The 25516-nt window shown below is 48.2% G+C and overlaps 1 protein-coding gene across 1 annotated transcript in view; it reads right to left on the bottom strand.

Moving 5' to 3' along the window:
* LOC119456860 (Down syndrome cell adhesion molecule-like protein Dscam2) overlaps positions 1–25516 on the bottom strand; it is a 197658-nt gene that overhangs the window by 11779 nt on the left and 160363 nt on the right. Inside the window, exons 24-34 of the mRNA XM_037718677.2 lie at positions 25202–25316; positions 17814–17968; positions 16166–16183; positions 15500–15610; positions 8481–8750; positions 7510–7821; positions 5927–6100; positions 3513–3704; positions 2801–2880; positions 2642–2708; positions 686–847 (exon numbers count right to left, since the gene is read on the bottom strand). Of these exons, the coding sequence (XP_037574605.1) occupies positions 686–847; positions 2642–2708; positions 2801–2880; positions 3513–3704; positions 5927–6100; positions 7510–7821; positions 8481–8750; positions 15500–15610; positions 16166–16183; positions 17814–17968; positions 25202–25316 (1656 nt within the window). The remainder of the gene's footprint in view (positions 1–685; positions 848–2641; positions 2709–2800; positions 2881–3512; positions 3705–5926; positions 6101–7509; positions 7822–8480; positions 8751–15499; positions 15611–16165; positions 16184–17813; positions 17969–25201; positions 25317–25516) is intronic.

Genomic DNA, 25516 nt, shown 5'->3' with positions numbered 1-25516 from the left:
TACGAGCGGAGCTGGCAAAAAGACCCCGCCGAGGAATATCGTTGGGACATCGCGGGCGCTTAGCACCGAGTAGGTCACAGAGACGCACACTCTTGGACATCGGCATGCGTGCCTCAAGTGTGACGAGGTATTAGTCAGCTGAATGGTATGCATGACGCGTGACAGCAAAAACGAAAGGTGAGGAGTCAATTTAGTGTCGAGGGAAAACATGCGCGCATGCTAAGGGGCTCCAAATGAGCGCTGTCCAGTTGGAATATGACGAGCGAACATACACGCGCTACGAGGAGACGACTGAGGCGACAATGTCTGTCTGGCAAATGAATAGCAGTCCTTTTGAGAGGCGTTTGTCGCAGAATCCTTTGTCCTAGCTGTCACTGATTATAGGTATGTGTTATTGGTGTTGGAAGCGTCAGTAGAGGAAACTTGAGGGACCTTAAGCGTTCGTATTGGTGTTGGTAGCGCGCCCGTAAGAAATATCGAGGGGCCTTCAAGAACTTTTGGTGTTGCGAATGTGCCCATAGGAAGTCTTGGCGGATCTTTAGGAATGATGTTGGTGTTGGGAGCGTGCTCATAAGAATTCTTGAAGGCCGTCAGGAATTCGGTGTGTCCGACAAGATCACTCCGAAGGATTTTTTAACTGGGGTAAAACTTTATACCCATAAAAGGAAATGATAGATCTCCTCACTATTTTCTTGTGGTATCACATAGGGCCGACTGCCCTTCTCGGCCGGGTGCTGCCACTTCTTGGGACAGCCGGCAGCTTTCGTCGCCTTTGGGTTGTCGTAGTGGTTGAACTGCGTTGTTGGCGTATGGGCGGCTTCGGCTCCCTTGTCTCCTTTCTGCGCATCTGCGGGATCATGAATCAGTGCAGGGTTTGAAAATGGGTGACGCAATGCCTTGTCATGACGAAGACACTGTAAAGGGTAGTTAATTATTCCAGCGACGAAAGCAAGCAAGTCATGCAGTTTTAACCGTCATGGATTATGAAAGAGTAGTGTTGAACTCCATATATCGTATTACCGCGAACATAAGCACCGCGGAAATGTAAGATCACATGGCTTTTCTGTAATCGTGCAGCGGGAAAAAGGAGTACATTCGTATACTTAATCAAGACTTTTATCAATCAAGGTACTTAATCAACTTTCTTGTTTGAGAGCACGTGCATCACTTGGCAACGTTTGAGAGCAATAAGAAAAAAAAAAAAAAAACTGTCAGCGCTTCCACTGAGGTGGAGATGGAAGACCAGCGAAGCTGTACTATGGTGGGAATTATGTATTTCCAATTATGAGTATTAAGATGTGATGGTGTAATTCGTTATTTGAACGATTAAAGAATGAGAAATTTATATGATCCGGTGGTTTTAATTTATTTAGTGACCACAGGGACCATGGCCTTATGGTCGCTACGGTACACCGCCATAGGGTTACGGCAAAGGTTGGCACGTTCTTCATAAACACGTCACCAACGCCGCGCGCGTTCGCTGCGAACGCGAGCAAAACGCCGCCGCCGTCGACGACAGTTCTGCGCGTTGCTGGTCCTGCTCCCCTCCCTCCCATCCCCCCACGGCCTTTCATGCGGCGGAAGAAGTCGCGTTTGCTCTCTGCCGTGCGTTCGCTCCCCGTGAAAGCGCGCTTTCACTCGCACATACAGCATACGGCCAATGAGAGTTTTTTTTTTCTACACGCGGACACGACCATCGGAGACTGAGCGCTTAACAGCTTCGCTGTAAAAGTCCGAGGCATATTGTGTTCAGTGTTTTGTTTTGAGGTAGAAAAGTGGTCTCTAGATAGTCGAGGGAAGTGCAGTGAACTTCGTCTCCTGCCTTCGACCTCCTCGACATTAGACTCGTACTTGCTTTCGTAACAGTGGCTATGTCGACAAACCGCGTGCGGCGCACGTGATCGATCTCTTTCCAAGAGTAGTGCGGCATTATGAAAATAAGGTTACATCTAATTTTATGGTGGTAAGGAAACATTGGTGAAAATATTTCATTACCTTGTAACCCATGCAACAAGGATATTAAACGGTACAAGAATCAGGCTGGCCCAATATGAGGTCGGAAGTTGAGAGAGAGAGGGGAGAGAGTAAACAGCTGGATAAACGTTTTCAATTTGCTTTTCGCACAAGTGTAAAAAATATGTAGAGCAAACACAGAAGTGGTACTAATAATTTCGTCTTTTGTCTCCCTGCCTTTCCTCTCTTCTATTTCTCTATCACTCTTTTCCTCTTTTGTGTTGATAGCCTACAAACTGAACACACGTTGACAGATCAGCTTGTTAATTTAACTAGATTATTCAAATGACTGTTCTTCGTGCAAGATCGAATTGTAATTGGCTTTCAGTACGCAGCATAAAAACTCAACAAAGGGGTAACTCAAATTTAACGACTGTAGTTGTAAAGGAGCGCCACTGGAAGTCCGCTGAAAGTAAGCAATGTCATTTGAGCCACTTCACCATCAGGACACAGGCTCTCAAAATTTATCAGTGCCTTATATTTTAGATAATCCACATAGGTTCATCACTTACTACCTGCAAATAACGAGACCGATCACTTTCAAAAAGTTCGTGATAAATGTAACTCTGGTTAACTATTCCTGGCACAACAATGGTGGCGTTAAATAGTTTTCAAGCTCTCTACTTACCCTCATTGCCAGCGAGATTATGTATTGAAAATGGCCTCTTCGTTCTTGTATTTGCTACAGGTTGTTCCTGCGAAAGAAGAAATGACAGTATACACGCCTTCATTAATTATGGACATAATTAGCGCTTGATCGTCTCTCCTTAATTGTTATACAGCTTACCTGCGTTTTCTTGAGCACTATTCTGGACTTTATTTGAGTTTCCGGAAACGGTGCATACCCTGATATGTCATCAATTGAACCTGAAAAAAAAAAAAAAACAGTCATAGTTTTCGCTTTCCACAAGTATCGGGTCAGTTGTCGCAGTTTGTGTCAATATTTGGCGGAAGATGAGATTTATACTCCTGTAACTCTATCCCACCCAGTGTCGATGCATGTTGCTTAGTGATTGCGCTGTTTAGTTCTCACGGCCACCTGTCTCATTTGGTTGCTCTGTCATCCTGCATTCTCTCGCTTACTTGCGCAATTAACCTCGTAATTCAGAAACTAGCCTTGGCCTTAATCTCCACCTTGATTTCATTAATTGCAGGGCCACGCCACCAATCACCAAAAGTAGTCACTGCTCCTAAAAATCATTTCTCGGCTGCTCCCGAGACGAGGAGTTGCTTGAACGACAGACAGCACTCTGATATTTGACATAACTCTGGTATCGCGTGATTGCAAAATATTACCGGAGTATATTCTATTGGTCCCACTGACTGCATAAGTCTAGACTACATTGCCCTCCACTCAGTGCAGTCTTAAAGGAGAAACGTCAAGTCGCGTATAGTTTGTGAATGCGGTAGTCAGTATCGCTTAAACATGGTCTCTTCGGGGGTGACCAGACCACAGGACGGCGCCGTAGTCGTATCATTTTGGGGCCTAGCTCGTGTACCTTGCGTGGGCGTGGCTGCGGGCGCCACCACGGAATGGCGTCCCGGTGAGGCCAGGCAGGACGAGCCCTGGCGGCCGGACGCCGACGTGAGCGTTGAGAGGACGTTGTCGATGCTGGAACGCTTCACTAGCGCCGACTCGGCAAGGGCGTCATTGCTGGCACTGCGGCCGCCTCCTCCCACTGGGTGGCCCTCTGTCGGGCAAAAAAAATGATTGTACTGCGATTGTTGAACTACAAAGCGTGTGAATTAGACCGGCATATAATATGTATATTCTATTATATTGAGGAGCTTGTTATGCAGGCTGACCGCTGCTCAATGTGTTCGAAAATGGGCGTGAAGGTTGCCTGTAAAGCGTGCTTTTTCTTAAAGTGAGTCGTTCTGAGGGAAAGCACCTTTACTCGTGGAAAAGGTGAGCAGGGGTGTCTGAATGAAAAGAGTGTCCAGATCGAATTACGTTTTTCTGGTCTTGCATTCCACTTACGGTGTGATATAGCGCGGGTGTCCAATAATTACGTGACTTGCAGCGCAAGCAAGATCAGTAGCAACCAATGTATTGTGAGGCTGAAAACGAAAAGAAAAAAATAATTCCGTCCGAACATACGCGTCACATTACAATTTGTGGTGTGACTTACTTATAGTACAGCGAAGCTGTTTATCTCTAGTCCCTGTATACATCACCCGCATGCGGTCCCAGGGGGGGGGTGTAGGGGGAGGTTACTCTGGCCGGCTTACGTCGGTATCACGGCGCATGGACAGAAATGGCCGACGGCGCAAAGAGTAAAAACAAGTAAAAAATGTTCAGACAGTCGTCAAATTTCTCAGGGAGGTTCCTGTAAACTACGTAAATTAATGGATTGGAGAAGACAACTTGGCACATTTAGGTCTGGGTGGGTATCGAACCCGGGCTTCTGGGTTGCGAGACGACCACGCTTCCCCGACGCCACGGCGGCTCCACGGTTCTGGTTGACTAAGGGTGTGCCTAGTGCGTGCGTGGTTGCACACGTCAGGTCACAGCCATCTGGCTGACTAAACAGGTTTCCCCGAAGGGATTTTGATTGCTTTCGCATTCCCACACGTAAGCAATCCTAAGTGCCTCTGCCGAATTTTTTATTGTTCGCATTTCGCCTGTTTGTCGATAGCTTCCGTGGTCGCGTCTTTTCCAGTCGCATTTGTAAGCGAACAGTGAGCCGCGATAACATCGTGTTCCACGGGGCGAAGCGGGCGACAAAGATCGGTGTTGGCGTAGTGTGGTGCCGTATGAAAAAAATGTATGATTTCATAATGTATGCAGTCCATGTATGAAGTCCATGTATGTAGTCCACGTATGCAGTCCACGTATGCAGTACACGTATGCAGTCCACGTATGCAGTCCACGTATGCAGTCCACGTATGCAGTTCACGTATGCAGTCCATGTATGCAGTCCATGTATGCAGCCTAAACAGCTTCGCTGGCAGTCCGTCCCCATGTGAATGTTGCGGCCTCACGAATTTATAAAAATAGTTATAACAGTAAGGTATCATATTTCATGCGTCGATGACAAGTCTACATGAGTTTTTTCGCGAGGACCAGTCCAGGAGGTTTGGTATTGGAGAGTGAGGGCTCCTTAATGGATCCTAGAGAGCTTTGCCTGGTGGTATGCCTGGCATGCTACTCTAGATGGGTATGACGAAAAAGGAAATCATATGCACAGAGAGTGAGCAAGTGCACCAGTGCAGGCTGGTCTTGCCACTACATTCATTGAGCAGGTTTAGGCCCAAGGAATATATTGGCAAGATCAGCCTGCAAAAAGATAAATTCACACGTAGGAAATACATTTACTGTATTTTATACCTTTACTGCTTTTGCTTTCACTAGCCAACAGTGCAACAGGGGTTAGTGAAACTGTCCTATTATTTATTTATTTATTTATTTATTTATTTATTTATTATTTATTTATTTATTTATTTATTTATTTATTTATTTATTTATTTATTTATTTATTTATTATCATTAGAAGGACCACCACCCTACTAGTATTTCATGTCTTCTATACGACGAGTGCAATCTGCGGTACTCAACTCCATTTTCTTTCCTGGCCGCCAATTCTGTTACTCGTAATAGACCCACTAGTTAACTGCTTGGCGCATTACATGATTTGCCCAACTCCATTCAACTCAATAACACTGGGAATACCAGCTACACCTGTTTGCGCATTAATATACCTGTAAAGCGTGCTTTTCCTGAGAGTGATCAGTACTGAGGAAAAGTAGTCTTGCTCGCGAAACAGTGTGAGCATGAGTTTGTTTCTTTTGTTTCTTAATAAAACACCTGGCCACTTGTATTACTATTCTGTTCTTGTAAGAAGCCAAGAACTATTGTAACTGTGCAACTCCCTAAGTCGGTGGAAAAGGAAGTTTGCGTGATAGCGCTCACCGTGATCCTTGGCGAAGGTGGGCTCCGCACGCCTCCTGCAGCAGACGTAGCCCAACACCAGGGTGGCGGCGGCCAGAGCCAAGCTGAGTGAAGTGGCGATGGGAACCAGCAGCGGCAAGTCGCCGTCCGCGCCACTGCCACCGTTCACCACCATCAACTCTGGGAGGACGGTGCCTGCGACATGCACCGAAGATATGTGGTAAGAGGCAACGTAAGAGGCAACGTAGGAGGCAACGTAAGAGCAACGTAAGAGGCAACGTAAGAGGCAACGTAAGAGGCAACGTAAGAGGCAACGTCGGTCGACAAGCAGAAAAGGCTCAACCATTCGCAGCTTTACGTGTGAACGTAACAGTCAAATGCCGCCGAAAGATAGTTGCAGCGACACTGCGGAAATTGGGATGGAGGCCCAAATTTTGGGACGATTCTTTTCCCTCGCCTTTTCTTATTCCCTTACTAGCGGTCGTGCCGAGTGGCCCGTCTCAGCGATAATGACGGTTTAATGAAGCCATTATAGCGCAAATAAATACAAACACAAAGAACACAAGACCGGACACGACGGGTCCGGTCTTGTTTTCTTTGTGTTCATTTTTTGTTTGAGCCACAATGGCTTCATCAACTATCACCCAACTAGCCCAAGAACAAGTTATCTTAAGATAATGACAGCGTGGCCACGCGCTAGCTTATGACGAAGGGCGGATGTAGTGGGAAAAAAAAATAAAGGAAACGGTCGCGAAAATATGGCACCGCGTGCTGTGCTTTTTAATGCGAGGTTGTCGTAATAAAAGAACTGTGATCATTTTTGTATATACGCTACGTGCATGTCTAAAGAATGTTCAACATGGGCTCACAGCTTGACCTTGTGTTCGTAAGCGTAAGCTCAGACAAAGATGGGGCACACACAGCGTTTTCTCGCAAACACGCTTTCTTGCATACACCAGCAAGTCCAAACCCTAATGCTTACTCACGTTGACCAACGTCTGCTGCAGTCTCGAAAAGCCGCCAGACCGGGGTTTGTGTCTACAGAGCAGTTCGTACGGCTCGGTGCTATACAGTCACTGTCGGGCATCCTTTTGCCTTCAGTAGAATTTATAGTTGAACGAGTTCGTTTTGGTCCATATTCAGAAAAGCGCGAATGAAAGAACGGAAAGTAAAGTAAGGTGACGCAAGACATCGTATCACAAGTATCAACTGAAATTTTCGTTGACGAGAAGGACGATATCAACTTGGTGGCAATAATCATACATGCAAAGCAACAACACCAAAAACCATTGCAACCTCAAGGTAGCAACGATTGCATTGCACCCCTAGATTATACGACGACACATCTTCTGTCATAACCTTGTGCTGTATTGTGTTGCCCTTATTTGTACGTCCTTTTCTTTCGCTCTGTTCGGAAGATGGTTCTTTGAATTTAGGCGTAGCACTCGAGAACGTGTTTAAGTCTAAGATGTTTGATATAGTAATAATTAAGAGAGAGAGAGAGAGAGAGAGAGAGAGAACAACTTTTACGAACAGAACGCTTTTTGGAGCTGGTTCCCGGGTTAGCAAAAGTTCATCGATACACGCAGTGGTGGCGAGCGCACCTGCAAGCGTGGCCGAAGCCGGCAGCGTGCGGATGGCGTACTCGGCGGAGGTTGTGCCGGCCTCGGTATGCGCCGTGACGCGCAGGTTGTACCAGGTGTCTGGCCGTAGGTGGTGCAGCGTCATTGGGCCCTCGCGTGGTTGCAGGGCTCGCGAAGCCACCGTCCAGGGACCCGTGCCGTCGCGAGGCCTGTACTCGACGGCAAGGTGCGACACGGGGCAGCCGGCCGGACTCGACGCCCAGGAGGACGGACGAAGGGTCAGCGAACTCGCGTTGGGCGTCACGAACGCCTCCCGCTTGGGCGACGAGGGTACTGCGTACGTGGGTCATACGTGTGCGAAATTACTATCCAGTTATAGTTAAATCACATGATTAGCGAGAGGCACGAAGAAGCACGTGATCGGAAACCTTGTGCGGCTAACGCTAGACACAGCAACTATATGTGTGTCCGCGTGCGTTGGTTTGTGCATGTCGTTTTTTTTTTTTTTCATCTTTAAGCCATTTCACATAGGGCAGCACGAAATGTGAGTGGTTAGTCTGTCGTAACCACGCTTATTCGAATTAAAGCAACGGCAGCGCAAATGCCTGCCCTAGAGCTCTCAATATACGCCTGTCCTACGCCGACAGCGCTTTCATCAATTTCACCGTGGATGACACGTAGGAGGATGCTGTTTCTATCTGGTTTCTTTAAGAACACAGAGACTGTCAGACTTCGGGCGAAACGTCGCTTGCTGTCTTCCCATGTATTATTTCTTGTCCCTTTCTTGACTTTTCAGCAACCTTTTGGTGAGGGTTAGTCGCTCTTCATTCCTGCATCTGCCCTCAGCACCTTCAATCCAATTTAGTGCACGATTTGTTTGCCAGCGACAGCACTGTTCCCGCTGGTTTTATCCTTGCTATTTTAATTTCTTACGACTGCAACGCTTTGCACGCAACGAAGGAGAGAGAGAGAGAGAGGCGCTACTCTCTTACCTCCTCCCTGCGTCCTTGCGAACACGGTGTCACTGGGCTCGCTGCGACCCCTGTCAGCCACAGCCACGACGTAGATGTGGTACTGCGTGCCGCAGGACAGGCCGGTCAGCTCGTGGCCCAACCAGCTGCCGTTCACGTGGGTGGCCGTGGCCAGCCTGGACGGCGAGGAGGTGTCTCTTGCTCCAGCGCCTCCGCTGGGTCTCGGCTGTGGAGGAGCCACGCGCACCAGGTCCCAGGAGCCCTGCTGCCTCTTGTAGTGCACCTCGTACTCTTGAATAGTGAGTGAGTGAGAGAGAGAGAGAGAGAGAAAGGGAGAGAAAGAGGAAGAGAAAAAAGTTTTGTTGGCCCATATTTCGCAGCGTTAATAAAGTGCCAGAAGAGCTAATATAGGCCAATAAGACCAGGCTGACACTACGCAATTGTGGCACTAGAAATGATCAGCGAAGTCGTTGACTTTACACGAGAGTGCATTCCAGGTCTGCGCGTCGTTCTCTAGTATAGCTGGTTGCACACGGTAACTTAACGCGCATCAGTTTAATTTTACCGGTTCGGGAGACAGCAAATAGAGAGTGCGCGAACAAGCAAAGTTCGGAAGTTTAAGTTGTTTGCAACCTGCGTGGAGACCATAACTGGATATCAGTGTCAGGAAGAATAAAAAGAAAGAAAAACGTTCGCAAGTAGTTATAGTCACGAACTTTGTTAGCGTACTCGGAGAAGTGTTTTGGGGAAAAAGAACAGGCTTTATTTTGCACAAATACACATGCGCGAAAGCGTGGTGCTCATTACGCGACATACACGCATTGCGTTCAATTTTTCTTTCATTCTTCGCAAGCCGGCACAGATGCTTGCAGAGACGCGAGAAATGCGCACCTATTTAAACATACGTCGCATTTCAGTGGCAAGTTAGCGGCGAGAGCGTGCGAGAGAGTAGTTAGTTTCTTTAATGGTTAAGTATAGCTTCTGCCTGCTCGGGCCGCTGGTCACGAAGCAGTTAGCTTCCACATTGAACAAACAGGTTACCAGAAACCTCCATTTTTCAAAACAACGCTCTCTGCTTGCATGCCTAAATGGCGGGGTGATGGTGCGCTTATCTTTACGCATCCCTGTTCTCTGTCGTCATCATCATCCCTCATCTCTCCTTTTCTTCTTCATTTCCGGCTGCAGAGCTGTAAGGCTAGGGCGTGTTAGCTGCGGCCCGCCTCTCTGCGTTCCTAGGAATACATATTCTTCATCTGATGTGCTAGGTCGGCGGCCGACATAAAATCTATGCCCGCATTCGCAAGAAAGCCCCCTACGCTATAATTGATACTAAGAGAAAATTTCAGCCAATCATGATGCTATACATGATCATGATCTGATCAAGATGGGGTCAGTTGGTGCAAGACAGGGGTAATTGGAGATCACTGGGAGAGACCTTGCTGCACTAGACATGAACTGGCTGATGATGTTGATGACGTAGCTGTACATTTCATTACCGAAGACGACAGGCCAATGGCGGGGAGCACTTCCGAACGAAAAGCTTTGTGAATTTGGCCCCTGCTTCTTTACGAATTGGACGCTGAGCACGCCACAAGTATGTGCGATTTTGTGGACTGCAAACCTTTCAGTGCAGCGTCCCTACAAGACACGGAAAATGGTGCAGACGAAAGTACACGAAAGAAGGGGCACAGCGCATACGTTCCGTCTTTCTTTTGTCTTGTCGTCTGCGCCGTGTCATCCACGAACCAACTAGCCCGATTTCACACTCTCCGTCTTCTTCGGTATTGCTAACGGTCTCGCCAATAGAAGCAGAACACTGATAATGTACATACACTAAGAAATGCCACACCTACGCTGAAGAATTCCATATTCTCAACTAGCAGCAAATTTTGATACTTTCTGCGTAAGAAATGTCACACCTACGATGACGAATTCGATATTTTCAACTAGCAGCAAATTTCGATACTTTCTGCGTCGGTATAGTTTCGTTTTCTTCAGTACCGGGAACGTGATAAAGAACAACTACTGTTAGGTTTTGGAAACGCTTTGATATTGTTGGACGGAGAACGCTTCAACAAATGTTAATATTTTTTTTTGTTTGTGGATCGATATACGACAAGATAAACGGTGGCTGCCATTCAGTAATGCTGGAAGTGGGAGCGTATATTTATCAACGGCACAAATGAAATACCGGAAGGCAGCAAAATTGCACCAATTGTTTTCAGTTCATGCTTTGGATACGCATTTTCCACGAGACGTGGCAAATTTTCCGTGCGTCTCTTCTCGTGCACGCACATGTCAGACACGCGAGGGCGCTGTGGTTGCGGCAGTGCCTGGGACGCTTTTCAGCGCCTTCAAAAAGAGCCCACGAAGTACCGCGCCTGCTAGGTTGGAACGTTTAACCAAGTTGTTGCGTGTATTCTGTAAATGCCTGCTGCTTCTTCTTCTGCCCTCTTTTCCTTTTGAGTAGACGCTCACGTGACACGCGAGAATCGATTCGGCAGCTCCTTAAAGGCAAACTTGTATTGCTGTCATGCGTCGACTCGACAATGAAATAGCAGCATGAAGTAGCGGGCTGTAACCAAACCAAAAAAAAAAAAAAGTGCTGCGGCCCCTCATGATTACGCCGAAATGTGGTCGCGCCGACGGTGTAGTGGAGGGACCGATCACGTTGCTGCGGGGGAACGGATTTTCCTCGGTGAAAACGTGCGCCGCGCATGGCTTAGCTTTCAGTCACCCGTCTGGTTCTTGCCGACTTTTCTTTCTTTCGGGGCGGGCTGCGAATCACTTTTCGTCGTCGTCTGTTTACAAACTCCGATGTGACTTCGTAATGGCCAGACCTGTTATCCCGTTTTCCGTTTTGAAGCAGCACGCATCGCGTCGCAGAGGGTGGAACTCTAGGAAGAGGAGGAGGAGGAAAAGAAGAGGCAGACAAGCGCGCGCCCAAAGAACTTCGTGCGCGCGTGTGCTCGTCAGTTTGAACGAGAGGCAAGAAGTGCGAAGCGTGCCACGATTTGCAAAGAGGAGAACGCTGGCCTGCGGAAAGGCGGACGAAGGTTGCTTTGAGGCGCGCAGAAACAATGACAGTGTTCAGCTCGGTGCGACGTTAAAAAAATAAGAAGAAAAAAAAATGCACACTTTCAGGGCTCCACGGTTCCCGAAAGCCCGCTTACGTGTCTCGCACGGTTCCTTCCCGGGCCCTGGGCTTCGGAAACAGCCCCTCCCACTTTTTTGCCGTCTCGGCCGTTTTCCGCACACCGAGAAATCAAAATCGTATTTTATTCCGTTTTCTGTCATACTCGCGTTATTTTTGGCGCGCCCCCCCCGAACCGCTTTCCGCCCTTTACGTTCTTCGCGCTATTTCTGTTATCTTTGTTTAAACCAACTTTTCCCCGCCAACCTCCCGCAGCCCTCCTCCCAACCCCGCCTCATCTTTTTTTTTTCTCTTATTTATTTGTCCCGAAGTTCCGCCTCTTCCCTTCCCTCACCGCAATACCCCGCGCCGGCTGGAATCGATGAACACATATTTATTCGGCATCTGGACAAGCTTCTTTATTTTTTCTTTCCTCCACGACGTTTCCTCTTTCCGCGCTTTCTTCCTTCGCCCAAGCTTCTCCCGCGTCGTCGCTCATTCGCGCCGCTGTCTGCGCCCCCGTCGGCAGCCGTCGATCTCGCCCGCAGGTTTTTCCACTCGAGAGTATTCGCCGCGTTGCCCTTCTTCGCTTCTTTTGGGATTGATGCGCCGTATGCGTATTTCTTTCGCCTTCTCTGCGCGACGTCGTCGTTTTGTTTACTTCCCAACGCACATTTTCCTTTTCCTCCTCGCCTCGCCACCGTTCGCGGAGCGCCTACCTCTGCTCTCCCCTCCTCCGGTCCTTTCGTGCCTGGCTCACTCCCGGCGTCGCGCAGAAATCGTCGCGCCACGCGCGTCGCGGCCACATCTTGGCGTAACGGTCTCGTCGCGCTGCCAGCTGCCACGGTTTCTCCTCCTCGGGCCCCACTCGCTGCATCTCTTTCTGCATTCGCATCCTACACACTCTCTCCGTCTTTCTCAGCCCTGCCTTCCTTATCCTGACTGCTCGGAGACGGGGCATCCTTTTCTTTCTGCATTTTCTTGTCTGTACTCTCTTTCGTTTCCTCCACCGTAGAACGTCGTCCTCCTACGTCACGGGCGGCCGCGGCGCTGCTTTTAGCGACGCGCCCGACGGGGCTTCGCCTGCTATTGTTTAGGAGAAGGCGACGCATGCATGAAATGCATTTCCTGCCTCTTCCTTTTCGCCCCTCCTTTCTTTCGGCTTCGCCGCGCGGCGCGGGAGCAGCTCGGCAGAGCTCGTCTACTTCTTTGGGGCTCGCTGCGTTGACTCTGCATTATACGAGAAACGGCGTGGCGGCAAGGCTGACCCGCACGACGCGTCTTTTTGCGCGAGAATCGCGCGTTGCGGCGTTTGTCCGCGTCGGATTCCAGCTGCGCTAGGATTAGATAGATAGATAGATAGATAGATAGATAGATAGATAGATAGATAGATAGATAGATAGATAGATAGATAGATAGATAGATAGATAGATAGATAGATAGATAGAGAACTCGCGACGTGCACCCAATTAATGTCAACCGCCAATTCGCTTTCTACTCTGGTCGTTGTTAATCTCTCTAAATTTCTGTGATCTGACACCTTTCTTATGCACAAAATATCTGACACCGTGCGCACGTTAAGCAGGACCACTCGAGGCGTTCCATCGAAAAGCAGCTCTGTTTAGCTCACTTAGGGACTATTGGGATAACAATTGTATGGACCACGGTGTAAGAAGTAGCTTTCTTCTTACACCGTGGTACGGACACTCCTAGCGAATTTCAGCCGTCGTCGTCGGCGTAAGGTTCCGTATTTATTTGGGTATATGTATGCTCTATACCATGCCATGCTATATGACTTGGGGTATATGCTGGTTATATTGCCACACCATTCTATCACTAAACTTGCTCGTACCAGGTCTTTTGTTCTTGACAAAATTATTACTCAGAATTTGGAGAATGGCAGCCCACAAACAAATGTCATGAAACAAAACACCGACAGCGCATGCTTTTTATCTTAAATCTTCTCAGACCTAAATATTAAAAGTGCGAAACGACAACAGAGCTCAAACCCGGAAATGATGTAATTTTATTGGCGCCGCTGTGCACTACCTCCGGGATCGGGCCAGGAAAGAGGTTTGAAACATACCCGATACGGAAAAATGGTGGTACAGTTGCTAAGAAAGACGTTGGCTTAAATTAATACACATAAATGAATTTGTCCGATGGCAGGATTCAAACGGAGGACAGCTCTTTCTACAGTACTTCAATTTATACTGCCACTACAGCAACGAGTCTTGCACGTCGTGTAATATTCTAACATGTTGCTATCGCATTCATTGCTTCGCCCTTATGACGAAACTATGATGTTTTTTTTAGTGCTCTTTTGTGTTACCATGTCTCGATCGGCCGTTGTGATGATTATAAATAAATAGGTCTTAAAGTCAGAAAGCAACATACGGGATGTGACAGACAGCGCATGGCTCCGTATTCTATTAACGACCCCGGATACTTGGACGAGCGTTAAGATCTCTTCTTTACGGGCGCTATTGCGTTCTGGCCGCTTCGGAACGCGCCGGTCGCAACTGGTAATCGAACTTGCGCCCTCGAGCTCAGTAGCAGAACGTCATAACCGCTTAGATATATCACGAGTTTGAATCAATCAAATCAATCAATCAGCTTTGCATAAGATTGCCGTTTATTTACAAAAACAACCAAATTCGTACTTGCGCGCATGCAGTGTCGTCTTCTCATAACATACCGGATAGTATTTTTTTTTCTGAAGGAAAAAAAAAAAGAAAGAAGCATTCAGCAAGGAGATTATTAAATTTTGTCGTGTTGCGAACTCGAAATTTCATTCTCACTTTACGCTCGCTTCTCAACAATCCGAGCTGCATTATTCTCCCCCGAGAGCAGATATTTGTTGCCGGTACCTGAAAAGGCGGCAACCACATGGCGCGCATTTCTGGCGTACCTTCGGCGTCGCGTCGCCGCGTCTCCATCGCGTATTGCGCCATGCGTGCGCGCCGAACTGATGGCCGAAGTTATTTATTGCAGTCGCTGCTTCAAGCGAAACCCACACGGTAACAAATTTAAGCGCAGAATACTGCACGCAGCACGGACGTGCCAATGCCGGGAAACAGCTATAGACGCGAGACAACGTTACGTCAGAAATACGGTTCATGTGGTTGCGTGGCATATATTTTTAGACGACCGCTTTCATTCACATATCATCTGCCGAGAAGCCCTTCTTTCCCCGCTGAAATCGTTCTTCAGAAGAACGCACGCTTTCACGTGCCGCGTATGCAGGCTCGCCGGAGCATGCAAATCTGAAACGAATGGCGATGGTTCCAAACCGGGCCACCCGAGTCAGATTCAATTACCTCTTCTCTTCTTCACTGAAGCGTTCACAACTGATCCGTAGGAGACATCAAGATTTCTTAGAAGAGACGTTAGACGCATCGGCATCCTACGCTCGCGAGCACTTTCGCCCGCGCAAGTTTTTCTTTCTTTCTCTCCTCTTCTTGGACCGTTTCGCTCGCTCGTCTTCCGAAAAACGCAGCTCGCGCGCGGAATAAATGCAGCGGGAACAGGTTCAGGTCAAAGCAGATTGTGAGTGCGTGATATTCAATTTGCGATGTCCGTGACGTAAAGTACACAAACTCCTGTGCGGTTATTTTAGGGCAACCCACTGACTCGAGAACACGATGATTCTTTTTTTTTTTAGAATTTTCTTCTTCGATTCGGCGAGTGGCCTGTCAAGATTGCGCGTGAATTAAACGCTGCAGATTTCGTGCGATTCTGTTTTAAGTTGCTAGACAATCGTGAGAGGAAACCGCTGCTTCACGACAAATACCGATGACGTGACGGGAACGGGACATTTTTGACGACTCTGTGAATCAGGCCTTATAGACCGCCGAGTGTCGGAGACGTTGCAGAGTTTGTGATTCGTGCAACTAAGCAACCCTACCTTTGACCTTGGGCACGTTCGTTCCTTTGGCGGTGTTCCTGTTGAGCCAGCCCAGCGTGATGCTATTGGAAGTTGTCGACAGCACACTCACGGAGGCAGGCCTCCGGGGAGCTGCGTAGGCAATGAGGAACGCGCTGTTGTTTGCGGAAGCGGTATTAAGGTGCGATATTTCACATGCAATTTATGTAGTGTTGTGGTGGCTGTTTAGTATGAAAGGTTGTCAATTTTAAGTTTAACACGCGGGTTTATCGCCACACCAAGACGTTCTGCAGTGAAGCGGTAACCACGTGGACAACATTTCGGACCTGACGTTGGTGCGTCTATGTTACCGTCTATATCGCGGTAGGAACGGTTTCAAGAAGCCGTATCTTGTAACTCTTGTTCTCGAAGTCTGTTGCTTTGATTACGGAGTTAAAATTCTGTATAGTGAGCAATGACAGCATTAACGTTGTCGTTTGCTATTATTTTTATAAATTATAATAATTATAAGTGTTGCATTTAGACGATCCTTTTTTTCCCCGCAAAGAAGCATTAAATGGTTCAAGCAAATTCTGATTATCTCTGCACTTTTCCTAAACAACACACTTCTATATATAGTGATGGCTGTCCTAATCGGTAAGGTGCGTTATTATAGAATTCGAAAAAATGAATTCGTTGGGTACTTACATTTTTGAGATATGTTCACTGCAAAGAAATGAGGAAAAGAAAATAAATAAATAATGTGTAGACATGCCCACTGGTTCACGTTTTGCCAAGCACAATTATGAACACGAAGCGTATACGTGATATCCTCGGTTTTTATTCGTATTTCAAAAAGATGTCAGGCACTCATCATTTTGATGCAATTAACATTCACACACTTACCGGGGGTGGGTATCTATCTATCTATCTATCTATCTATCTATCTATCTATCTATCTATCTATCTATCTATCTATCTATCTATCTATCTATCTATCTATCTATCTATCTATCTATCTATCTATCTATCTATCTATCTATCTATCTATCTATCTATCTATCTATCTATCTATCTATCTATCTATCTATCTATCTATCTATCTATCTATCTATCTATCTATCTATCTATCTATCTATCTATCTATCTATCTATCTATCTATCTATCTATCTATCTATCTATCTATCTAATCTCTCTCTCTAACAAGGCACCGTGCTGCTGTGCTGGTTCAAACCGGCTTCAAAAACAACCGTCGGAGCAACTTGGGCCACTGGATGTGGGCATGTGGTGCTCTGGGCACGTGGTGCCCTTCAGTGAACCTTTTTGGCACCGACATGGGTCACTGAGTATGGGACGCTTTTCAAGGAACCTCACTGACGCCAACTTGGGTAACTATGTGGGTAACTTGGGTTAAATTGGGTAATGTGGTTAGTTAACTGCGTCGTATATACTCAGACACGCTTGCTGAATGTGTAGTATTGACACAAGCGCCATGCGCGGACTTCGCGGCGGTGCCGCTGAATGACTCAGCGTGTCTATAGAGGGAAGCGCGAGAGAGGAGCCCGGCTCAAGACCCGTCTCATGCACGACGCGCGTCTTCGCGGTGGCATTGCGGTGTTTCATCGCTATCCGCATTAACGCCGACATTCGTGGTGATATGGGTTCTGCCGCAACACTTTTTTATGGAAGCAGCCCGCAAATTTCTTGCGTAATACAAAACAGTTATCATTTTCAATCAAAGTGCGTCGTAATACTTGAGACTGCACACGTACTGAATCCGAACTAAGCACATTACCTTCCGTTTTACAGACTGTCGTACGTATTTGATAATTTGGAGTAAAACATGGAAGCTGTGAAAGATACTCGCGTGTCCTTTCATTAGTTAGGGCAACAAAGGTAAAAGTAACTAATAAAGCTGTCTTCGCCGAAGTCCTGCGTGGTATGCATCTACACAAGTAATGGCGTATTTTGCTTGAAATTCTTTATTATGTTTCTAAGATAACGAAAGTAATCCATATCTGAACATTGCAGGAGCACAACGAAACCCGCTATGAAGTGGTCTGGGCCTCTTGGGTAACGTCGCTTTGTTGACGCAGCCACCCGAGGTCGTAATATAAGTAAGGTGATGCCCGCCTTGCGTGTGATAGGCGTGTATAGGCAAGGGTGGCCGTCCAAATTCGGTGAGCCGCGAACCAATTGAAGGGCACGGGAAAATGACATTAAAGCGCAAATTAGTCTACAGCACTCTTTGGTAGACACAAACAAGTTGGCGCTTGCTGTCCACTCATCGGTAAGCATAAGTAAGGACGGTACGGACAGAAAGCGCGCGCAAAAAGGACCAGCCCGAAAGCTCACCGTGCACCCGGACGGCGTAGTGGACGGCGTCCCTGCCGTACAGGTTGTGCGCGTGGCAGCTGTAGTTGGCGGCGTCCCCTGCCTCAGCTGCCTCGATGTGCAGTGTGCCCGAAGGGAGCACGCGCACACGCTCGCTCTCCCGTAGAGCTCCGGAGCTGCGCGCGGTGGGGACAGAGTGTGGTGCTGAGTTCAGTGCCGCAACGTAGGCCAATAAAAACAAGACGAGCACAACGGCTAGATTTTAAATGGTGCGCTGATTTATTAAGGGCACCATTTGTAGAAAAGAAGCAGCCGTTAGACAGTAAAGAGAGAAAGAGAGAGATGAACACAAAAGACTTACATATATAGAACATGACGATGTTTTCATGATCATCTTCCTGACCATTTTGTTGACATGTCGCTTCGCGAAGTGGGGCTCACCAGGTGGCTTTGAGACCCTCTTCTCCCTTCCAAAACCCAACTTCAGGCCGTAGAGCCGGCCTTTTTCTGACATTAAAGATTTTTAGGTTGAACTCGTGCTTTCGCTTTCGATCCCTAGGTTTTCTTTGAGATTGTTGGCAAGTATATTCAGCGCCTGTGCACAGATGTAAGATTGAACTGATATGGGTCACCAGCTAGTCCTCTAGAAGGACGGGAAAAGCATTACACGCGCGACCTTTTTTTATGAAACAGGTACTTGCAGCTCTGAGAAAGGCGAAACACTTGTTTACGCGAAATGCACAGGATGGGTGGTTGTGTACTAAAAAAAGCACTGCTACTATCGCTGAAAGCTATAGGAGAGTTGGTTACTGAAATATAAAACATCATTACAGCACTTAAAAGACGACACAAAAGTGAGCTGCTAATTACTTGTACGCTAAGCATGACTACTCAGTATATTTAGAGAGAGAATAGAGTTATTGGTATGGAAGGTAAAAGCTTGGAGTACGCTTAAGCTTCGCCTTTAAGAGTGGAACGCGATAGCGTTATTGGACGCTGTTGACGCCAACACCGTATTTTCTGCGACATGGGGTTCGATCAAAATTTAGAAAGGCTTGGTTTTCAACATTCCCCTCAATGTTGCCTAGAACCAAAGTACAGCGAAACACCATCAGAATTGGAGGACGCTTAAGCTTCGCCTTTAAGAGTGGAACGCGATAGCACTTAAAGATCCCCGGCTGCGTATCAGGCTTTTTTTTTTCGTATATTCAAATTACAGTCCGACGCTATCACGTCTGTAGGTTGTGGTTAAGTCGTACTCTACGATTTTTCTGACGGATTTTACTTTGAGGAATTCAATTTTTGTTCACTTGCGCCTTGCGCCGCGCGAAGGGCCCGCCCGGTCGCGGTGGTACGGGATGATGTAGGGAGCCTACCTGCAACACGGTTTTAGGGTGGTGACAACACCAACATTTTGACCGCTACTTACCGCCAAATTTGGCGGGTAGCCATTTTGGTCCACAGTCTTTCTGCCCTTTTTTTTTTTGTCACGCTCTGATGTACTCATGTTGGCACGCGATCTATTAAATTTCTTTAATTTAGTTTTGCGCCAATGCGCACAAGAAGCCTGCATACATCTTTAATATACTAGTTGCCTTTTTCTTTTATTTTAACACATCAAACTTACTGTTCTATTGCACGTCGTGTGACACATATAAAGCAACAAGTTATAAGGCACGATGGCGTGCTCGTGGTATTATTATCTCACGCCAAGAATGTGAACTGCATTAAGCATTGTCGTTGCCTTACAGTTGTACATGATATATAAAGGGTGCTTTTCGAAGTGTGCTGTAATAAAGACTGCCCTTACTAGTCTGTTTAACTAAAACGTAGACGTGCCGTGTACGGCGCTCAGACGCGCCATTTGTCTCTGGCTGCTGAGGCCAAAGTTTAGTAAAAGAAGTTAATTTCACGTCACCAAGGGTTGCGGGAAATGTGATCTGTCGGCTGGTCTTTCGCCATTTTGTGCCCCAGATTTAACCCGCCAATTTAGCTGGCGGCGGCAAGTGCCTTTACAAAGGCTGTCACCACCCTTAAACGGCGTTGCATGTAAGCTCCCTAGGATGATGTGGTTCGGCATGATTATTTCCGCCAGACGCCAACACTTACGCCGACACTGACGCCGACGCCGGATTTTCTGCGACACGGGGCCCTTAACGCTTTCGCGTTAATATAGGACGGCTTTAAAAAACTGTCGCAGTTTCACCCGAAAGGCGAAGCACCAATTGCGATAGCAAATTTGTAGAGAGCTATACGGAGTAATGATAGTACCTTTATCAGCTGTATAAACTTGGACATGCAGCAGCACCGGAAAAACGCAGAACTGTTGTCGACGCCGTCGGCGCTATGCCCGCGTTCGCACAAAACGCGTGCGGCGTTGGTGACTGTTGCCGGAGCCTCTGGGGGCGGCTCGGTTTTCGACGACATCAGAACGGGACACTCGTCGAACTGTGTCGGAAGTCTTTACCACCTTCTCGCCTCACAACGTTTTTACATAAATACGCACTTGGTGCCGCAGCTAAACGTCGCCTCCCTTCCCTCCCCCCACCTCCCCCCACCGCCTTTCGCGCGTCGGAAGAAGGCGCGTTTGCGCTACATAGAAATGGGGACGTTGATTCAAGTATTGTGATAATAACGTGAAGACAGGAATAGCGCCCTAAAGAAACCCATCAAGTGTATTATTTTCCCGAAGAATACACATGATGCAAGGTCAATAAGGTCCAAGGTGACCCTTGTTGCCTGACGCGCGCAGCGTTTGGCAGTGTACATCATGCAGACCACCATTGGGGCGAAACACATGGAATACACCGACGTTTTCGCACATGCTGTGGTATTGGGGTTGCCTGCTGCTTCAGACAAATTACAACTTCACGTTCTTTAACCAACCTGGTGGAAATAGGATATGGAGATCCAACACACTTGTTGGAGTCTAAGTGATGCGAAGCTTTGGTGCAGTTAAAGAAGCCGTGTTTGAAATGTGCTGATGTCCGTGCTTTATCAAGGGAATGCAATGTCACTGTCAAAGTCACATGCTGTGTCCGACCAACGACAAAACCAGTTGCTTGCTAAGTAAGACGCAGAGACCTGAAATGGTTAGATGCGTGCATTGTGTTTATTATGCAATCTGGTGTCCTTTTCCCAACTTCTGACGGTCAAGTCAGTCTATATTTACTTTTCAAAGTTAAAAGTTCATACAGAAGAGTTTTGAGCCTCAGGTCCCGTCCCCTTCTCCCACGCACGCACGCACGCACGCACGCACGCACGCACGCACGCACGCACGCACGCACGCACGCACGCACGCACGCACGCACGCACGCACGCACGCACGCACGCACGCACGCACGCACGCACGAACTTGTGCATTCTGCAGACGTGGTGGGAATGGGAACACAAAATTTCGTTGATTCTCGCTTGCTCCTGGTCTATTGCCCACATTCTATGACCCTTATAGGGCTCATCCACGCACTAAATTGACAGAGGCTGCGCGACCGACCGCGACTGGCGCCCAAGCAGCAGCTCACGGCGACCGATGTCCACACCGGCAAGTGCGAACTGCCCCGTTGCCACACCAAAATGTCTCGCGATTAGTGCCGTTCGCGTCAGCTCGCACCGACATTGCCACGTAAAATAAGCGCCAGCGTATGCAGACGTCCATGCTCCTGTATCGCTGATTGATTCAGTAGGTTTGTGACTGCAGTCGCGCGATTAAAAAATCGAGCGTTGAGAGACTGACCCAAAACAGTTACTTTTGGGCCAAAGCGATCATTTGTGATCAACTTGGTTGCGCGACCTCTGCGAGTCACCGGTGTAATAGAGTCTTCGCGTTTCGCTTCAGAAATTTTCCTTACGCTTAACGCTGCGCTTCTGGTGCGCTTTGTAGCATTTACTGCTTTTCGCGCCGTTTCTTCTGAGCTGCTTTCTCCTCCTATGTGAAGAGTGGTTTCGGGCCCATACCTGCAACCATCACTGCGTCTTACCGCGCTCAATTGTACATGCACGCAAACCGCATCCGTAGATTGCGCCTCCGCCAGATCTCTCCCACTTCACGACGATAACACGCCCCTACGCACGTGTTTCCAAATCCTCACGTGCCACCACTCCTCTCATTTCTACTTTACTACCGCCGGACTGGAGTCGGATGACTGGAGATGGAGGACTGGTCTAAGCTGTTGTAGTGCCTCTAGGCGGCGTCGGTAGTCCGCTTTATTTAGGGAGCCTTCATGCAAGCACTGTAGCTCTACTTTGCTCTAATCTGCAAGGACACCGGTACAGGACACGAGGCGCCGAAAAGATAGGCAAAAAAAATAAATAAATAGGGAATACCGATGTTATTTGCTTCGTACAAGTAGAAAAGACGTACTTCGTACATCGTGAGCTGCATGTAACATAATTTTAAAAAGTTCGTCACGCTAACACCGAGCGTCTATAAAATAAATAAATAGAACGTTGGAGGGGAGTTAACACTGCGGTGTCATGGGCCTTGAGATCCATCGTGGTGCGGAGTGCATTCTGCATGGAGTTGTCAGGACCTAGCTTCCTGTCGACATAAGTTTTGAGAGCCGACTACTCGGTTGCAGGTTTACGCTCAAGAATCTTTCTCCCCCTAAAATAAAATTAAAAATTAAAAAAATAAATAAAGAAAAGGCGTTGGAATACCTGCACTAAGCAAATCGAATTCTGTGTGAAAGTTTAGCGAGGAAGCATCAGGTAACGGTGATTAGTAAAAAAATAATTAAGAAATTGTCATGATTAATTGATTACTTGACCGGCAAGCGCGAGCCATATATCCTGAGATTAAAACTATAAAACCCAGTAAAGTTGAAACTAAAGCGCAGGAAAGGGCGAACAACAGCATCTCTCTCTCTGTTAAAAATAACAGACAGTCAACATTTTCAAATTTTTTATCATTATTTTTTTTCTTCCCCGACGCCTGGCTCTATAGTGATGGCAGACACGAGCGAGTATTGTAAGGGCAGAAAACGGCGTACAATCCAACTTTCTTCACACTCGTAAACGAGCCCTTTCGCATAGAAATGTCATCGAGGGCAAATCAGCACATTTTTTTCCCGGCACGTAAACGAAGCTGATGGCGCGAGACGCGACGGGAGCGACCTAATGTAATTACGATTCGTCAGCACGTCGTACGGTTGCAAACATAGCAGGATATTTTCGCGCGGCCGCTCGCGCGAATATATCGACAAACATCGCAAAATTAAAAAAGGGAAAAGAAAACGAAGCTAATCAGCACATTCCGCCCGAAACGCCAGATCAAAGGACATAATTAATGACTCCCGCGAAAACGGCTCGATTAATTTGGCGTAAGACTCGCGCGGTCCCGCAGAGGTTGCTTCGCGACGGCCGGTGATATACATTTCTCGTCTTGCGAGGGCGCTATCGCGAGCACGCACAGGGCTTGGGGTTCGCACACTCCCGAACCCCTTTGAGAGAGCGTATATATCGTGGAAAGGGCGCGAGCGCGGGAAAAGGAACGAGCGGGGAAAACGACGCAGATGCTGCGAAATACCCTCGATTCTTCTTCCTTGCCATTCGGTGGCGTCAGAGGCGGCCCTTCAGCAAATCCGGTGAGACGCTGCGGAAGGGAAAAGGAGGAGAGAGAGAGAGAGAGGCTTGAACTAAGATTCGCAGCCAAGGCATTCATTGCCCGAGACGCGCCCGTGGCTCGTTTTTTACGCTCGCCAACTATACGGACAGGTTTTTGCGCGAGAGCCTGGGGTTAGGGCCGCGGGGCCTGCTGCCCATTCGGAGCGAAATGCCGTCTGCGCTCGATTTCGCTTCCAGCAGCTCCGAGGGGCAATCCGCCTGCCGGCGGCAGGGAGCGGCTCCCGTTCGAGGTGAGCACACGGCGCGGGCCTCGGCCAAAGCCGAGCTCTTTACCGCAGTGCTCTGGCTCGCGCGGGGGGCCGTCTTTGTGAGCTGCGGGCCGCGCACTCATCGGACAATGACGCGAGATGGGGAGAAGGTGGTGTTCCCTCTCCTTCCTTCTCCAACTCCGGGTTCGTTGTTTGCGCCTGCGGCCGGGTCGGAATGGCCGGATTCTCATCGTTGGCGAAGACAGCGGCCGTCTCTCACAGGATGGACGCGCGCGCGGGACTTTAGAAATGGAACGGGCAGGGGCAAGGCCTCTACCCCCCCCCCATTCTTTCGCCGAACGATCGCAAGGGCGTCGACGGCGCCCTGACGCGGTCAGCAGACAGACTATACGAGGTAGGCGGAACGGATTCGAGCCGGAGATGCGAGAAAGACGACGGGAGTTAGGCGGGCGGTGATTACGGCAGGTTCCCTGGTAATGACCGGCACCCGTAGTCGTTTAGGGGCCTGGAAATACGTTGGATGAAAGGACGCGGCTTACGTGCGTGTAGGCCGGCGAGAGAAAAGGTGCGCGCGGGTAGAAGAGGTGCATTCTTAATGAGTAGAGGATCAATTGAAGAGAAGAGAAGGACGACCATAGGCGACGGCACGAAGAAACACCCGTCTCGGCTGCCACAGTGACGCGTTGAGGAGAATAAAGAGGTCATTTGGAGAGAACAAGGAAGTGAAAGGATTGTAGCACCGATGAACCGGCGGAGATGCCATATTTCTGCTGCGTTGTGATTCGTGCCTCGAATACGAAGAATTCTGAATTGGAGGTGTGTGAAAGAGGAAACAGCCACCGCTCCGCTAATGACATGGACGCTAGATGGCGGGGCGGTGTCTTCTGGCGTAGGAAGCCTACATTTTGGCGCCGTTGCCGTGTCTCAGCCAAGACCGCGCTCGCGCTTGAGCTAAAACCGAAGACGTTCTGCTGACACCTTTGCGTTCAAAGTGCTAGTTTGTGCGTTGTACCGTCGCTGTCATGCGCATGCTAAGTCATAATGAATGAGGGGCACGGACCGAAGAGTACTTAGTAAAAGAAAAAAGCGAGAGAGAGAGATAAAGGAAACCCTCGAGGAAGACTAAAGTTAAACTGGCATACAGAATGCAGTTGAGGAAGGGTTTTATGTTCAGAAAATAAGTTCCGACGTACGCCCGAGAAGAAAAGCAGCTGACGCCTCTGGCAGGCTCCTGGAAATACGCATTGTTACATATCTTGTTACATAATATAATCTAGTATAAAGTGAATAAAAAACACACTATTTACCGAGGTGTAAATATGATGCTTCATTATTGTTCTAAAATCTGAAATTCTGCTCTTTTTTTGTAGAGACATTTACGGCCTAGATCACCAGAAGAGCCACCTGAATCTGACTTTTTTCTTTAAATGCAACAGTATTGATTCATAATGGTACAGCAGATGCCTAATGGAAGAATTTCGGCGTTTGACATGTTTTTGAACAGGTTTGAACAGCCAGGGCCCAAGCGAAGGTTTTCCTCTTGAGCGAGCATTCGCGCTAGGCGACGTGTGTACGCACCTTGTCCGCCACTCCCTCACTGGCGTCGGTTGGCCCGCTGTCCTGCAGGGCAGCTCCAGATCTTGCTTCAAAGCAACGCTCACCTCCCGGCTGAACGACGCTATGCGCGCGGGAGCTGCGAACCACAGAGTGAGTGAGTGAGTGAGTGAGTGAGTGAGTGAGTGAGTGAGTGAGTGAGTGAGTGAGTGAGTGAGTGAGTGAGTGAGTGAGTGAGTGAGTGAGTGAGTGAGTGAGTGAGTGAGAGAGTGAGTGAGTGAGTGAGTGAGTGAGTGAGTGAGTGAGGGTGGAGTGAGTGAGTGAGTGAGTGGGTGAGTG

Source organism: Dermacentor silvarum, chromosome 6 (assembly GCF_013339745.2).
Source record: "Dermacentor silvarum isolate Dsil-2018 chromosome 6, BIME_Dsil_1.4, whole genome shotgun sequence".
In the NCBI taxonomy this organism is placed as follows: Eukaryota; Metazoa; Arthropoda; class Arachnida; order Ixodida; family Ixodidae; genus Dermacentor; species Dermacentor silvarum.
This window is presented reverse-complemented; position numbering and strand designations above follow the sequence as displayed.